Here is a 16686-nt window from a genome sequence, read left to right as displayed (position 1 = left end):
GGGATTCACTTGAGTTAGCAAATTGATAATGACATGCTTGTTAAACACAGGCATCTTCTGATGACTCAGCCGGTCATTGTGAAGTCACATGTATCGTCTCACAAGCAGGAAATATACGCTATCTCAGTTGTTTTTCCCATTTATTCAAAACAAACAATCATTTTGTAAATCTTCCTCTTGTCTGGTGGCAACGCTGACATCCTAAATGATTGTAATTTATTTCCACAGTGACTTTGTTAGTATGATTATTGTGCTAGAAAATGATATAACACAAAATCACCTCATGCAGTAATGAGTATTTGCGCAAATGGTGTCTGAGACAGTAATGATAGAAAGTCGCTGTGAAAATACTGTTGTCTTATTCATTCATATTCATCATTTCATTTTCCCTTGTTGTACTTTCCCTGTAGTGAAGGAGTTGAAGCACCATTTTCTTCTTTTCACTGATGTTTCTTTGCTGTGTAAAGGTCTTAATGCCAAAGACTCAGGCTAAAAACATATCAGTTTAATGCAAGTATTGAACATTAAGGCAGTATTTGTTCTATATACTTTTGGAGTGTTGAACACTCAGTGATGAAAGTCGAGCGGACTACACGTTTTAATCTAAAAAGTGAAAAAATCTAAAATCAATACGTGAAAACTGATGACAAAATAAACGTAGGAAAATATAAAATGTTAGTTTACAAAATGTTCAACCACTAATGTCTATATCTTAATACAATGGCAGTTCATCAATAATCTAAATAAAAATACATCGTTTATGAAGTATTACATGAATTGTGGTAGTTTCGACAACTGATTTAATCACAGAGACAAAATCTGTGATTTTGAAAGTCATCTAAAAACAAACATTTGATTCAACAGACATGAAAGAAAGTAGCAAAGCATTAAAATAAAAATGCTGACCTCACCTGCTGCTATCAGTTGAGAGATAAAAGTTAGAAGCACCAAATAAAGAGTTGTGTGTAATTCCTATAATCTTTACGAGTAAAGCGCTAAAGCCGGCCTCGTTGCTGGCTCACCAAAGATCAGTAAACGTTGGTGTCACTCAGCCAAGGCTGTTTCTGTGCGACACTGAGATAGAAAAGGCACTCCTCGGGAGTCACAGAAAGCTTCTGTGACCGCCGCGGACTGGTGCTTCTTCTTTCAGTCAGGTGGACTCGAACTGGGTTTTGAGCTCCGATGTCAGAAATCAGGAAGTAACGCAACTGGCGGCTGAATCTTCATGTGCGGGTTGTAACCACTTTACACTCCGGTTGTAACCATGGACTTTGGCCAAAGGACTCAAGTGATGTGAAAAGTCAAAACAGCTTTCATTGCCGGTAGCGTTGCCTTTGACAGAGTGACACTCATGTGTTATTTGCCTCAGATATCAGAACCTAACAAGAACGAACCAGGGAGCTTGACTACGTCAGGAAAAATTACATCCAAAAAATCTATACCCTTCCTGTTTGTTTTTTTAGAACAAAGCTCCCTGAATAGTGACCTCAAAGCTAACTTGGAGTATTGTACAGCATGCCTTATATAACAGCATACCTTCTCTACCTCCAGATGCTCTAAACCAAACAGTCTTCCGACTTGCCTTCTGCGGATGCGCTGCTTGCATAAAGCACCGCCATGTGAACCGTATGAAACAGCAGGCTGCTCATGTCTCTGTCATCTTTCCCGAAGAATTGTCCTTTCTGCAGGGCGTCAATGACTGAGGTGTTGCAGTGTGCAAGGAGCACGCTGACGCCTATCTCCTTAAATTCACTGACCAGCCCCTTAAATGTGCCCGTGCCTGTTGAGTCTATGAAGGGTATCGCAGAGCAGTCCAGGACTATCGTGTGGAAGGCCAGTTCTCTCTGTACGAGTCCGAGTCCTATAACAACCATCTTAGAGGACATCTTTTTTGCCTTCTTCTCTGCCTTTCTCCTCTTAGTCAGCTCCAAGAAAGGCTCAACTCCAACGGCTTTGTAGAGGGATTTGAGGAACGAGTCCTTGTTTGCGTAGTACAGCGGCGCCTGGAAGCGGAACACCTGAACCCGAGGCGGCGGCATAAGGTTCTCGTACTCGTCCAAGTCCTCGTAAAGATCACTGCCGCTGGCCCGGCCCAGCAGAGAGACCTGGCATCGAACGATCAGATTACATTAGATTAGATTAGATTTTGAGATAACCAAAGGTCAATGTTTGGTCAATGTTTGATAACCGAAGGTCAATGATTTTTCACATGTTGGAACCATTGTCTTTTTGTTCCAGCTTTTAAGTCTATTACTCACCTTAGGGTTCTGAGTCTCAAAGATGATGCAGAACATGGAAAAAAATATTCCGACCACAAGACCCAGCTCCACACTGATCAGAGCCGTGGCCGACATGGTGACCAGCCACACCGTGGCGTCGGTGCGGCTGGCACGCCACTTGGCCGGTACGTCCCTGAACTTCCTCAGCGCCCCACGGAGGCTTACAATGATGATGCAGGCGAGAACGCACTTCTGGAGGGCGTAGAAGCAAGGCGCAAAGAAGAGAAGGACGAGTAGGACAACCAGGGCGCTGACCAGACTGGAAATCTGATTACATGGAGAGTACAGATGGAGAGGAAGAAGGAGATTCCACAGTAAGCGTCTTTCACGGAGTTAACATTGACGGATGCAATGCGGTAATGTGAATTGCTGAGGCTCTACACGTCTCGCAGAGACCATGCACCCAGGCAAGGAAAGCACACACTTTAGGGAAGAATGGAAAATAAAATGTAAAAGTATGAAATGCACCTGTGTCTGGCAACCTGTTGAGTCCTTAACCATGGTTTTTGCCAATGCTGCACTGGTGGTGAAACAGTGGAAGAAGGAAGGTATGATATTACAAAAGCCGATGGCCAGCATCTCCTGGTTGGGACGAACCGTATAGCCATTTTTCTTTGCAAACATCTCGGACAGCGACACCGTGAAGGCAAAACTGCAAGACAAAATGAGCCTGTAAATTAAACGCTTTGACCTTATTTAAACGTACATTAACGACCTCCAACAGAAGTGAAAAGAAAATAGTATTTTCATTTTCATACCCACACAATTACTACTCAGGTAGCTTATTTTTTGCATCCTTAAGACGTATTCATTTAAACAATGGTTATCGGCGAGCGGTGACCATCATTCGAATCAGCCAGTACACTGTATATTTGTCAGAAATGACCATCGTTGTACATATTTTGGATTGATGCAATCAGCTAACGGAGGCATGTTTCCCTGGCAGACGACACTCCAGCTTCTAAATTGCATCTGTAACGTTCCATATACGAGACACAGATCGGCAAACGTGTTAACTATTACCTAATGACGGCCAAAGGAATGGCATCCAGTATCAACCGGGACATCAGACTGAAGCTGGGCACCTGTGGGGGACTGAAGCCCGTGGGGATGTGGCCGGATACACTGGAGCCATAATTGCTGTTCAGCTCCCCAAAATGGCTGGCCAGCGTAGCTCCTGCCACAACTATCAGCTCAGTCGGCAGAGGGATCTTAAGACGATCCTTGTAGCGCTCCTGGATCTCTTTCCCCGCCACTGTATTAACCAAAACCTCAGTGTTATTCCATATCAAAGACAGCTAGGATGAATTTGCTTATTAGGCCGTAGTATGACCACTAGCGGGTTGCCTTGTTCCATGTCCTCGGGAGCACGGGAGGCGGTTAATGTATTTACCTAAAACAAAGATAGAGATGGCGCTTGTGATGAGGTCACACATGTTGGTCTGGTGAATGGTGGCGAAGATGTTGAACCAGGTGACGACAACTGTGCCGTAGCCCTGGTGACGGGGGATCTTTAGACCCAGCAGGTATTTAGCCTGCACGGTGAGGATGGTGAATGAGGCTCCCGTGGCAAAACCGTCAAGCATCGGAGCCGAAAGGTATACAGAGACGAAGCCGAGCCGGAACGCGGCCATCAAAACCTGGTGGGGAGGTGAGGAGGTGGAGCGGGAGGAGAAGCAGGTGGACGGTAACAAAAACGGGAGTCAGCTCTCAAATGAAATAGCTCAAGATTTACTTGAGGGATTGGCAAGATGTTTTGTAAACATTCACAGCTGTCAGATATATTTGAAAGACTTTGGTGCCCTTTCTTTTTTGCCAAAAGATTTTGTTCATCGCGGTACAAAAAACACACTTGCGTGTGTTACCTGGTAAACGCCAACCAGAAACGTGAGAGAAGCAGCGATGCTGATGGAGTAGCACTCTTTCCCGCACTGCAGACCCATCAGCTCCACGGTGTGAAGTTTTCCGGCAGTGAGGTTGTTTCCCAGCGTGGCATTAACCACATCAGGGCCAGACGCTGGGGAGTCCTCGTTGAGGTCAAAACCTGCCAGGAACATCTCCTTGTACACCACCTGCAAACAAGTAGAAGTATTAATTAATCAATTAAATGAAACTTTATCCTTTTTATTTACATTTCAATCAACATTTCACGAAAGACCCTAAAGGTAATGATCATTTCTCGCCACCCAAGATCCTCTGCAGTACCTGTCCAACCATCAGGCTCATGAGGCTGAAGATCCCCACCGAGACATGCCTGGACGTCCCCATGAGGAAGTAGATGATGTTTGCGTAAAAGGAAGTGTAAAGACCGTGGATTGGCTTCACCCCTGCAAGCAGGCAGTAGGCGATGGCCTGCGGTACCAAGATGATACCAACGATCACCCCGGACATCAGATCGCCCCAGATGTACTCCCGGAGCTTGTATTTAGGCAGCCAGCGCACGACAGGGAAGAACCCGGTCAGGGCGGACCGGACTCTGGGGACGGAGCAGGTGACGCTCTTCTTCAGCTTGGACTTGAGGACTGAAACCGCGGGCTGTCGCCGGCGAGCCCGGCGCTCCAATGCAGGCGGCGTGACCAAGTTGACCTCCTCCATGGTCTTCGGGAGTAACGGCGGGCGGCGAGGTGAGAGGAACGGGTAACGGAAGTGGGTAATGTGGTCAGCTCTGCTCCTGTAAGAGTAGATGTACGGAAGATAAAGAACAGAAGGGTATGAATGGAGACGATCTTCCTGTTAGGTCTCTGGTATATTGGAATTTTGGGGCATTTACACATTCAGTAAACTTCTCAATTCTCTGTCAGGATTAAGAATTCCAGTTTTTTCTGTCCAAAACGAGTCAGTGTACAAATCAAATATTAAACCCATGACCATTGTCCTGTTAAACTTACATATTGTAGTTGTGCAGTAGGTATGTCTCGTGGTAATGGTGATGACCTACTTTTCTCAGAACACAGTTAGCCAGTGGCTAAGATGCACGGTCGTGACTAAGTGGTGTTATAGGCATATTGTCATGAAAATACGTTGTCCGTGATTTTGTCCACTTTGGTTCAAATCTATTCAATTCCTTCCCAAGATCTGCTTCTATGTGTTGACACTTTAACTGGCTCGGATTCAAAGCTAAAGGGTAAAGCTCCTGAAACTACAACGAAAGACAGGAACTAATTGGTGCAACCATGTCAAGAAGGTAATGTCATTGTATAAAATGACCTTTTGTAACCTTTTGGACAATCAGAAATGAACCGAGGGATTTTTGAGACCTCATTAAATGTTTTCTCAAGTGTTAAAAAATGGGTTCAAGTTTGCACCAAATCTGTATAAGAAATGGTATCAAGAACTAACGAGATATAAGAGTGTGTAAATTCTCCCCATATACTTCCATTCTAATGTTCTAATGTCAAAATACATTCTATTCAACTCATTTATTAATATTTATATCTGATAAAAAGCCCTCACCCTTTACGTTACAGAAAACGGGGAGGACTGATAAGAGGATTAAATTCTACCATGAAACTAATTCAATTGTTAGAAACCACAAGTGACAAAACCTATGCAACATACACATCATTACATACATGATAATCAGAAATGAATCTAGAGGTCGATGCCTCGTGGACGGCTCGTCTCGCAAGGTTCGCCGTTCAGCAGCTGCGTCCCAGAGGAGATTACCATGTCATATAAACCATTAAACACTCAAAATGATGTATAATCAGCCTCCAGCATCACAACACGGGTATGTGCTGTGATTTACACGCCCTGCGGCATCGTTGGGCATCAACAGCCAGACAGATATGGCAACGCAAAGATGAATAGTGTAATGATTTATTTTATGTGAAGCGACATCAAGCGGCATCATTTTAATTTTCTTTCTGTTGGGCTCGCTGTTGCTTGCCAGTTTTACTTTGCTTTAAAAAATAATTGCTTGATTTTGCATGAAAAAAAAGTCCATACAGATATCTGTGTTTGTGTCTTTTAAAGTAAACCTGACCCCTTTTTTGTCAGATAAAAGACACAGGAGATAAATAATGAGCCTGTGGCAATCTCCCCAAAAGAGATGTTATGTTTAACACAGTTGCCAACAAAATGTCCAGGGTTCCTTTCAAAAAACACCCCTGATTGACTGTTGAGCAAGGCAGGAGTCACACTGAGGTCTTTTTGGAACCAAATGATGAGATTTACTTCGGTGTCAACCCTGAACAGTGGGGCGAAGACTTTTGATCAAAGCTGTTTCTGTAAAGCGTTTCAAATCATTGTACTCCGCCTTTAATCACGTTATAAAGGAATCACCACTTCATGCTTACAGCATTGACACGGACAGCGCAGCTCCCTCAGAGACGAGCAATTCAAACCTCGTCATGTAAGGTCTTCACTACATACGGTTGCTGAGTCTTCAGTCAGTGTTTAACTAGTGAAGCCAGGACTATTGTCCCCAGTCGAACATTAAAAACACAACAGGCGTGAAAGCGGGTAGTTTTAATACTTGACAAACCAGATAAAAATCTCATTAATTTGAACAAGAATCACCCTTTTGACTTCCAAAAACCACGTTATGAAATGATGCAAATTATTCTCCAAACCTCAATTCTTGACTTAACTTGGAAAGGAAACAGCCCTGAAGAGGTTTTCAAAGGATTTGAAGTTTTTTAAAAAAATCATAAAAGAAACTGTGATTACCACTAAAATGACATTCCCAAGAGTTTGACCCATTATGAAAATGACTTTAAAAACTGAAAACGTCGGTTTTGGTTTCCAAACTCCAGTAGAGAACATCTTTTCTCAGAGAGAAAACTGTCAAGTCAAATCAAAAAGACTCCTCCTGGTTGAAACATTAAAATGGAACTTCTCAAGCATTACCATAGTAGTTTCTCCGAATATTTTTGCCCAAAAAATCAAAATACACCATAGAATCATTTGGACCTATGAAATAATGATTGTGCCACACCTTCAACAGCATCCTGTACTCTCCAACTCCAGTCACGTCTCTACTCTTAAAATGCTTCACAGGAGCAATAAAAAACAGCTTCAAAATGCCTTATTTGTTTTATCTTGGACACAAAGTTACAGTCAGTAACATGTGACAACACACTCACCTGCAGAGTCACTGGCACAAGGACAAACAGCACCACGAGTCTCTGATGTGTCGTATTCAAATCCGCTCTATGTTGAAGGCACTTAACTTCTCATTCCATCTCTCTCTCTCTCCCACTCTTCATATGTCTCTCCCCCTCTGTGTCTCTCTCATCATCCGAGCGGCTGGACACAGTAGGTGTGAGTGAGATCTCAGCTGGACAAACAGGGAGATAAAAGCGGCCCTTTGCTCACCCTCGATCAGTCTCCTTATTGGCTCAGTTTCCAAGAGTGGGTGGCGCTGGTCAAAATGTCCACCAATGAAAAAGCATCTGCGTGTGCGTGTGTGCACGTGTGTGTGCACGTACGTGTCTGTCTGTGGAGGAAGCTACTCTGGGCGAGAGGTTAAATCCAGTCAATGTTTTACTGAATAGTGTAATATATTGTGCATGTTTCTGCCCTGCAGAGGACCAGGACCGCCAATCACTTGGATTGCAGATGCGTATATCAGCATTTCCTACTATTTAAATATAGACACAGCAAACAGCAGATAAGGTGCCCTGTTATCTGTTTGAAGGGCAATAGAAACAACATAGAAGTATTCCAGCAAATACAATACAAGATTGGATCAGTGTTCAGCGTGGAAAAGGGGAACCGACAGAGATTTTGACCGGCTAGCTCACTGTATTGCTCATGATCTACCTGCACTTTGTGAATTGTTTCTTTTCATGAGCTCATAATCAGAAGTGTGAGCCATGCAATTAAGAAAATCTGAACTGAAAACATTCTTTTTTGTTTTTCAGGGGTTTGATCAAGCAAGCCGTGCGTCATTTTGAAAGGGGTTTGGTAGTGTCATAAAATGCTTTACAGTCGGTTAGTTAGTCAGAACTAAACATGGAGGAGCAGCGTTCAGTCTTTATGCTCCACATATCTGGAACAAAGTCCCAGAAAGCTGCAGGTCTGCTGAGTCCCTGAGCTCCTTTAAATACAGATTAAAGACTTTTCTGTTTGCTGCTGCCTTCAATTGACCAAGTCTGAATTCTTAAAGACATTCTTAACATTCTGTAACATTACATACAATTTTATTTCAAAATTTTTAACGTCTTTTTTATCCTTTTAATGACTGTTTTTCTTTTATGTTTCAATGTATCAATGTTCCTAACTGTTTATAAATCTCCTTGCTTTATGTGTGGATGTTTTAATGGTTTTATGTGAAGCACTTTGAATTGCCTTGTTGTTGAAATGTGCTACGCAAATAAAATTGCCTTGAAATCAAAAATGGTGGATAGTGTTCTTTTGAATAATAAGGAAATTATCAAATAAATTGTGATGTAGTATTGAAGGTACCCAGAAGTGGGTTTATAGCCGTAGCTTCACCCTCAGAAGAGGCAACATTATTATAGTATTTTTACATACTAGTGTATTGTTTCTAGAATGTATATTACCTTTAATTGAACCAGTTTTGTACTAATATACATTGAAATACCAGTTTACCATTTAAGAATCTGCCTAGTTTGGCAAAGTTCAGCAACAACATATATAACACAGACCTTGTTTAATGAACATTTAATTTGATAAGCAAAAAATATTTGTCGATAATCTTCATCATACCTAGAAACGATGTGTGCTTCCTGAAATCAAATGATGATCAAATGAAAACAATGCGCACGGTTGCCTCCGAAGTCACTTTAGCTATTTGTATCTGGACATATCTTATTTTTGTGAGGCACTGAAGCGGTCAGTTGAAGTTATACTGAGGTCAAAAGTCTGCAGCTTTCAAATTATTAACAACAAAAGGGTAGAGTCACATTTTCCCTGCGTCGAGAAAGAGAAACATTTATGCAAAATAAAGAAAACACTTTCTCCTTTGTTAAACAACTTCACTGATACAAAACGCTGCAAAACATTCAAATCCTGCACGATTTGGCCTCTGTCCGTCTGTGTGGAGTCTGACTGTGCAAGGTCAGAGTTTACTTTTAACTTTTAATCTTCAAAATAATATCTTCAGCTGAACTGATCAAACCAGAAGTTGAGCTTAACCTTAACTGGTGGCTCAGCAATGATTACTCAAACACTGGCAACGGGTGGGGCATCAATTATTATCCCTGAGATAAAAACAGGCAATACAAAGTTATCACTAATCAAGAACCAGAGATTAAGAGAGAGCTTCTGGTTTTCCTATAATCATATAATCAAAATCTGAGACAATGGTGGTCTGTGTGTGTGTGTGCGTGTGTGTGTGGGTGGGTGGGTGGGACCCTGAGTGCATTAACTGCTGGACTAAATGGCATCATTGTGGAAACGATTGCAGTTTACTCCCTAATACAGCTTTATATTAGAGCCACAGAAATATCAAGGGAGAAAGGCCTTCTCTGTATGACACGTGCTTGTCTGTGTGTGTGTCGTTACCATGACAATAACAAGACGTGAACATGCCTTCTGACCAACAAAACAAACAAATCGGAAAACACATGAGGAGCCCCCCCCCCCCCAGCAGGATTACTGCCCTGCCCCTTTAAATCCACCGGCATCTGTCTCCTCCACCGTCTACCAGACGCATCATCTGCCCAGCATGGATTCCTGGACACGGTTTGTCTGTTGTCCTTATAATTGACACGGTCGAACGAGGAAGGACTCACCCAGAGAGGCCCAGAGGAGCGAACGGGAAGCAACGTCAGCCATAGCTCCCCGATTGGTGCCTCTGCATGCAGCATCAGACTGTGTTTGTCTGTGCAGCCGTCCACTCGGATGCTCATGTTCTTCTTCCTGCTTCATTCCGCAAAGCATGATGGGAGCAGCACCCACCCCATGTCTTGTTCCTGTCTGCGGATTGGAGCCGAGGAGAGGGGGTGTGGAGAGAGGGGAATAAAGGGAGGAGGGACTGAGGAGGGATTATGGTTACCATGGTGACTAAACTGCAGCTGATGCTCATGTGGGCATGTGTGTACTCCTGTTTCTTAAATGAAGACAATTACCACTTCACATGCCTATGATTATGCTTTATGTCAATGCTTTATGGCTCCATTATTATCTAAGAGTATTAGTAACACATCACGAAGGAGACTCGCATGATATTTCATGATTGATTAGCTGTTTTAATTCAATCACACAAACACTGTCCTGCTACTAGAAATAGTAACTGAAACACCCATTTTATAACTGGTGTAAAAATCCACTTGTCCTTACTAGGAGCAGAGTTTCCTTCCGTTTTATTAACCTTCGGCAAAAGCTTCAGTGCTGTTTTCTTCTCCTCCAAGGATTCAGCCAACGTTAGATGAAATACTTTGAATCGCAGACATTTGTTCAAAGATATACTGTATTAGGTTAGGAGGAACAGATGGGTTTGGTGATGACAGTTACACACCTCTCCATCTCAGATGGAGTTCAGAATTGGTTGATTCCGATTACAATATCGTTCTTCATCAACTTTCAATTTCTTTTTGTCATTATATACACAGAGGATACAAATGATCCTCCAAGATGCTACTTGTAAACCCGAGCTATCCTCAAAACTACCGTGCGAAACAAAGTCTGCAATACTACTTGTATATTTGTACTTACACCTGGAAAATGTTTATGTTCTATTCAAGTGGGTTTTTTTTGTACAGCTCAAAATCCCTTCAGCGTGAAGAAAAAAGGACAAAATCCTATATGGGGAGTCCCTGTAGAACCTATAAGAGGAGGATCCCTCCCCGCGATGGATGGTCATATGTACAGTTTAAAAGACACAGTGCGCTCAAGAAAGAAGAGCGTAGAGGAGGAGCAGGTCCTCTCCTACTGTGAGTGTTTACCTACCTGTGTCTGCCGGGTTGCCACTTTCTGCTCTGCTTTCAATTCAATTCATTTTATTTTGTATAGCCCATAATCCCAAATTACAAATTTGCCTAAGAGGGCTTTACAGTCTGTACACATACAACATCCTCTGCCCCGAAACCCACCATCGGCACAGGAAAAACTCCCCAAAAAATGAAAAAAAACCCTTACAAGAGGGAAAAAAGGGAAGAAACCTTAGGGAGAACGTCAGAGGAGGGATCCCACTCCCGGGATGGGACTACAATGTACTAATATACATTAGTATATTACTATTACAGGACTACAATGGATGCCATGTGTACAGAATGAACAATGTATAATACATGCAATTCCTATGACAGAAATGATTCAAGTAATTGTGAGTAGTAAGCCAGGCGCACAGCAGGACCACTGCAGGGGCAACCACCATCAGATAGAACCACCATCCACAGAAGCCTGTGGGGAGGGAGAGCACAGAGACTTTAGGAGAGGGTAATGTCGGTTTATGAGTACAGTAATATGATTAATATCTAAAATAATAATGATGATGATGATGATGGCAGCAGCAGGCGTCAGCATGGCCACGGCAGGTGTCATGACCAGGGTCCCGAAGGAACCACGATCTACGGAGACCTGATAGGGGAGAAAGCACAAAAAAAACTCCCGGAAAGAAGCTGAATTAGTCATGTGCATAAAACTTGAATTATGGTAGAACGAGAGCGTGAGAGAGGAGCTCGGTGTGTCCTAAGAATTCCCCCGGCATTCTAAGCCTATAGCAGCTTAACTAAGGGCTGGTCCGGACTAACCTGAGCCAGCCCTAACTATAGGCAGAATCAAAGAGGAACGTTTTAAGTTTTACTTTAAAAGAGCTGACCGAATCTGCCCCCCGGACTGAAAGTGGAACCTGGTTCCACAAAAGAGGAGCTTGATAACTGAAGGCTCTGGCCCCCAGCCTACTTTTTAAAACCATAGGAACAACAAGTAACCCAGCATCTATGGAGCGCAGTTGCCTTGTAGGGCAATACGGTGTTACAAGCTCTTGAAGATACGATGGTGCCTCACCAGCAAGTGCCTTGTAGGTGAGGAGAAGTACCTTAAAATCTATTCTTGATTTAACAGGAGGAGTGGAGAGAAGTTAATACAGGAGTGATATGATCCCTTTTCTTAGTTCTTGTTAATACACGTGCTGCAGCATTCTGAATCAACTGGAGAGGCTTAAAAGATTTACAAGAGCAGCCTGATAACAAAGAATTACAGTAGTCCAGTCTGGAAGTGACAAACGCATGAACTAATATGTCTGCATCACTTTGAGACAGGAAGTTCCTGATTTTCGATATGTTACGTAGATGAAAATAGGCAGTCCTTGAAGTCTTCTTTATATGAGAGTTGAAGGTCATATCCTGGTCGAAGAGAACTCACAGATTCCTGACGGTGCTGCAGGGTACCAGAGCAATTCCATCCATAAAAACTGTATCGCGTGACAGCTGGCTTCGAAGGCGCTCTGGGCCTATCAGGATAACTTCCGTTTTTTCTGAGTTTAGCATCAGGACGTTGCCGGTCATCCAAGTTTTGATGTCTCCAAGACATTCTTAAAGTCTAACTCACTGGTCCGTCTCTTCTGGCTTGATCGACAGATACAGTTGAGTATCGTCTGCATAACAATAGAAGTTTATGCGGTGTTTCCTGATAAAATCGCCCAAAGGAAGCATATAGAGGGTAAATAAAATCGGTCCAAGTACAGAACCTTGTGGGACTCCGTGACCAACATTGGTGGTCTTTGAGGATTCACCGTTTACAAGCACAAACTGGGATCGGTCCGATAAGTAGGATTTCAACCAGCTGAGTGCAGTTCCTTTGATACCAATTAAATGTTCTAGTCTCTGCAACAGGATACAATGGTCTATGGTATCAAATGCGGCACTGAGGTCCAGCAAGACAAGAAAAGAGATGAGTCCTTGGTCCGATGCAAGTAGAAGATCATTCGTAATTTTCACCAGTGCTGTTTCTGTACTGTGATGCACTCGAAATCCTGACTGGAAATCCTCGAACAAAGCATTGTTTTGTAGAAAGTCACATAATTGATTTGCGACGGATTTCTCAAGGATCTTAGAGAGGAAGGGAAGATTAGAGATAGGTCTGTAGTTAGCCAACACCTCTGGAGCAAGAGTAGGTTTCTTAAGAAGAGGTTTATTACAGCTACCTTGAAGGACTGTGGTACATGTCCTGTCAACAAAGACAGATTCATAATATCTAATAAGGATGTGCTAACTAAAGGAAAAACTTCCTTAAGCAGTTTGGTCGGAATCGGATCCAAGAGACAAGTAGAAGATTTAGACTTTGAAAATAAAGAAGTCAGTTGATCAAGGTGGAAGAGAAGGCATCCAAACAGGCATCAGGGCCCACTGCTGCATCCGAGGTTCCTACAGTGCTTTCAGAGCTTGCACTCCTCAACCAGGTTTGAGACATTAACTCCCTAAACTAGCGGTAAAAAAATGTTTTTGATTATCAGATATAACCCTCACCAGATATAGCCACCATCAGATGAACTGAGACTAACTTGTACAGACCCGGAGAACCCGGGGAGAACCCATGCAGAACATGCAGGCTCCACACAAAACGGCCGCTCAGTGGACCTTCTTGCTGGCGACATAATCTCTTATGTAGTTATTTTAAACCAAGCCACAATCCGCTCCTGAACCCAACAAAGCAGTGTAGGAAAGGTTGTGGCTTTTACGGTGGATTGTGAGCCTTCAAGAAAAACAACCACCAATCACCAGAGATCGGCAGAGAGGATATTTACCTCCCTGACATGCCACCACTTCACAAAACACGCACACAAAGACGCGTGCTGTCAAGTCGTGGCTCACTTTAATCATCACTTTAATCATCTCTAAGAAAGTTAAAAAATCTGGTGACACTGCGTGAGTGAGGTTAGGTATGAAGAGAGGCCTCCCGCTGGCTCGGCCAAGCGAATCACTGAGGTGAAATATTTCTCAACCTAAAACTCGGGACGTTTCTCAACAGTTTTGCTTTGCTGACCGTGGAAGAAGCGTGCGGCGATGTCCACGCAGCCTACTTCTGACATCGGGTGCATGATTTGCAGTAAACCACCTCTCCGATGCGTAATAATTATTTAGGTTAAGATTTTACAAGCAGCACAAAAAAAACATAAACATAAATATCAATTTTTAACCACATGTTATTTTGCTTTACAGTCAAACAGCTTCCACTGATCGACCTTCTCACAGTTTCATGTTCTCTTGTTTAAATTCTACTGCAAAGCATTGAATGCCTTAAACAATGTTTAGTAGTAGTGAATATTGAAAAGACATCAGCTATTCGGCAGTGAACGTTCACTGTCAGTTAACTTTCTTTCCTTCATTATTTCCGTTTAACAAACCCTGTTTGAAGTACGTCATTCCACCCAATTGACCTGATCACTAATCGATCGATTGGACCTGTGATAGAAGGTGTCAGCACAGATTAATAGCTGGAGACTGAAATGTTTGCCATTGATGTGTGTGGTGAAAATGTGCAGATCAACAAATTCTCCCCCAACAATATGTGTAAATTAGCGCAATGAGAGTTTTTGGCACTTTGCAGTGGAACTGCAACTCAATGCTGAGGTCTGTTAAAAAATACATCCTGTTTTAACTGAAAATTATTTTAAAATCAGCAAAAAAAACGGCAGAGGTCAAACTATGTATGGTTCACTATGTGAAGTCAGAGTCAACCTGAACAGACTATAATATTGAGCTGACTGTGTTGCAGCTACATCTAGTGGCAGCGTGGAGACGAGCCGGTTGGGTGTTACAGACGATATTACAGCAACGGATGCAGCTCAGTTTCTCCCTGCAGTCTTATAAGTGAACACAATCAACGCCAGTTCTGAATGATATTACATTGTTGAGTTGCAGTGTTTGTGGGCAGCGTGTGGATCATTTCATGGGGGTTACGGCATTGTTTTGTTGGACAGCTGGTCTTGAACAGGCCCAATGACCCTGCTCAGGGTCACCCAGGTCCGGTAGGAATCACATGGCTCCCAATAGAGAATCTCAGGAGATTTGACAAACAAATCCTTTAAGTCTTCCTTTATTTCTCATAAAGCATGGAACCATCCTTACCCGGGCTTAGCTCAGGGTTACTGCTTTGATGTTGGTGCGGACCTCTTACCTCCACATGGGAAGAGGTCAGTGATAACTCCACTTGAAGGTTTCTAAATCCTTTCACACTTCAAATCCTTCAGCATATCCTTTTTTTTTTGCCGTGGCCACATCTGTTAGAAAAGAACATTAGGTTGGAGTCAGGCAGGAACAAAAACTATCACCCGGCCCATAGAAGGATAAAATACGAGACTGGCGTCCCGTGGGGTGAAGCACATTTTTGTGCGCCTACTTCCTTAAAATGTTTAGATCCAGGATGCTTATAGAAAACGCAGGTTCTGGCTGTGGCGCTTCTGCGCTGGGAGGCAGAGCCTTGAGAGCCTCGTGCTTTAGACGGCGAGTAATCCCGGAGAGATTGAGTTGGAGTCTGGGAGTTTTTGAGAGGGTTTACGGAATAATGAATTCCTCCCCTGGCTTCTCAATGATTGGTCAATGGCCAGCAGACTTGGGTCGGTCATCACAAATCAACCCAGCAAATCAGTGTGAAGATTGCTGCCAGCGGCGGAGGGAGTGATTGGAGATAATTGTGTTTGCAGGTCCCTAAACGGGCTTCTTGACGAGGGGCTTTGTTGTGTAATTGCGCGCCTTCCCCCGCCGACAGTAATAAAGGATTGTTAAATATGTATTTCCTCACACACAGAATAATATTAATCCTAATGCAAACTTGCCGCAGTATAAACTCGTGACGCCACCGATCCAGACAGGTGAGAGTTTACTAAATATTTGTTGCTTATTTTAGTTTGGTTGTAGTTGGCATGGAAATGGTCGAAACATCAAACCTTTTTCTTCCTCAAATCAAGGCCACACAATTCAGTGCACTACTATGCTAGACATGTGACTATTGGTTCTCCGAGACGGGTCGCTCATAGTTTATGAACCCATATGGAACTCAAACGTTTACTATGTTTACATATTTATGATCAACCAGTAATCCCTATGACACTGATATCCAAAGTCAATATGTGTTGTGTAATTGATCATTTTCCAAAGACAAGTGGGATGTGTTAAAATGTTTGAAAGACTAGTTTTTTGGCAAATATCACAAAGCGGTTACGTTAATATGAGCAGTATGCGCGGTTGCAATTAAACGGGAATATTAGTAGAATTCTAATCTCAACATTCGCCATGTACACAGCAAAACATGTAAACACGTCAATGTTTTGGTCGTCTGTGTCTGTGAGTCCAAATACTGTGTGAAGAAACAAAGCAGCTTGTTGTGCTGCCTCCAAATGACCAATACCTAGATTCATGCCGGGTTAATCAGCCATAAATACACCACTTTATCAACTCTGAATACGACACAAAAATCTAGATCTGGAGACATCCGTACGCCTCGGAGGGCTTCTCACCTATTCAAGAGCTTATACGAATCACTGTACATTGAGTAA

At 42.9% G+C, this 16686-nt stretch overlaps 1 protein-coding gene across 2 annotated transcripts; it reads right to left on the bottom strand.

The window, feature by feature from the left end:
* Window positions 1-123: 123 nt before the first annotated feature.
* Window positions 124-10124, bottom strand: slc26a1 (solute carrier family 26 member 1). Of its 2 annotated transcripts, none has more exons than XM_040197011.2 (8): window positions 9983-10124; window positions 4485-4950; window positions 4145-4351; window positions 3673-3919; window positions 3303-3534; window positions 2748-2931; window positions 2259-2546; window positions 124-2105 (listed from the first exon to the last, which is right to left on the bottom strand). In XM_040197011.2, the coding sequence occupies exons 2-8, from the start codon at window positions 4872-4874 to the stop codon at window positions 1557-1559; spliced, it is 2097 nt and encodes a 698-aa protein (XP_040052945.2). In that variant the 5' UTR covers window positions 4875-4950; window positions 9983-10124; the 3' UTR covers window positions 124-1556. The 2 variants fall into 2 exon arrangements, with proteins under 2 accessions (XP_040052945.2, XP_077944582.1); XM_078088456.1 differs by lacking the exon at window positions 9983-10124 and adding an exon at window positions 7367-7646.
* Between the last annotated feature and the right edge of the window lie 6562 nt (window positions 10125-16686).

This window comes from Gasterosteus aculeatus, chromosome 14 (genome assembly GCF_964276395.1).
Source record: "Gasterosteus aculeatus chromosome 14, fGasAcu3.hap1.1, whole genome shotgun sequence".
NCBI lineage: Eukaryota > Metazoa > Chordata > Actinopteri > Perciformes > Gasterosteidae > Gasterosteus > Gasterosteus aculeatus.
This window is presented reverse-complemented; position numbering and strand designations above follow the sequence as displayed.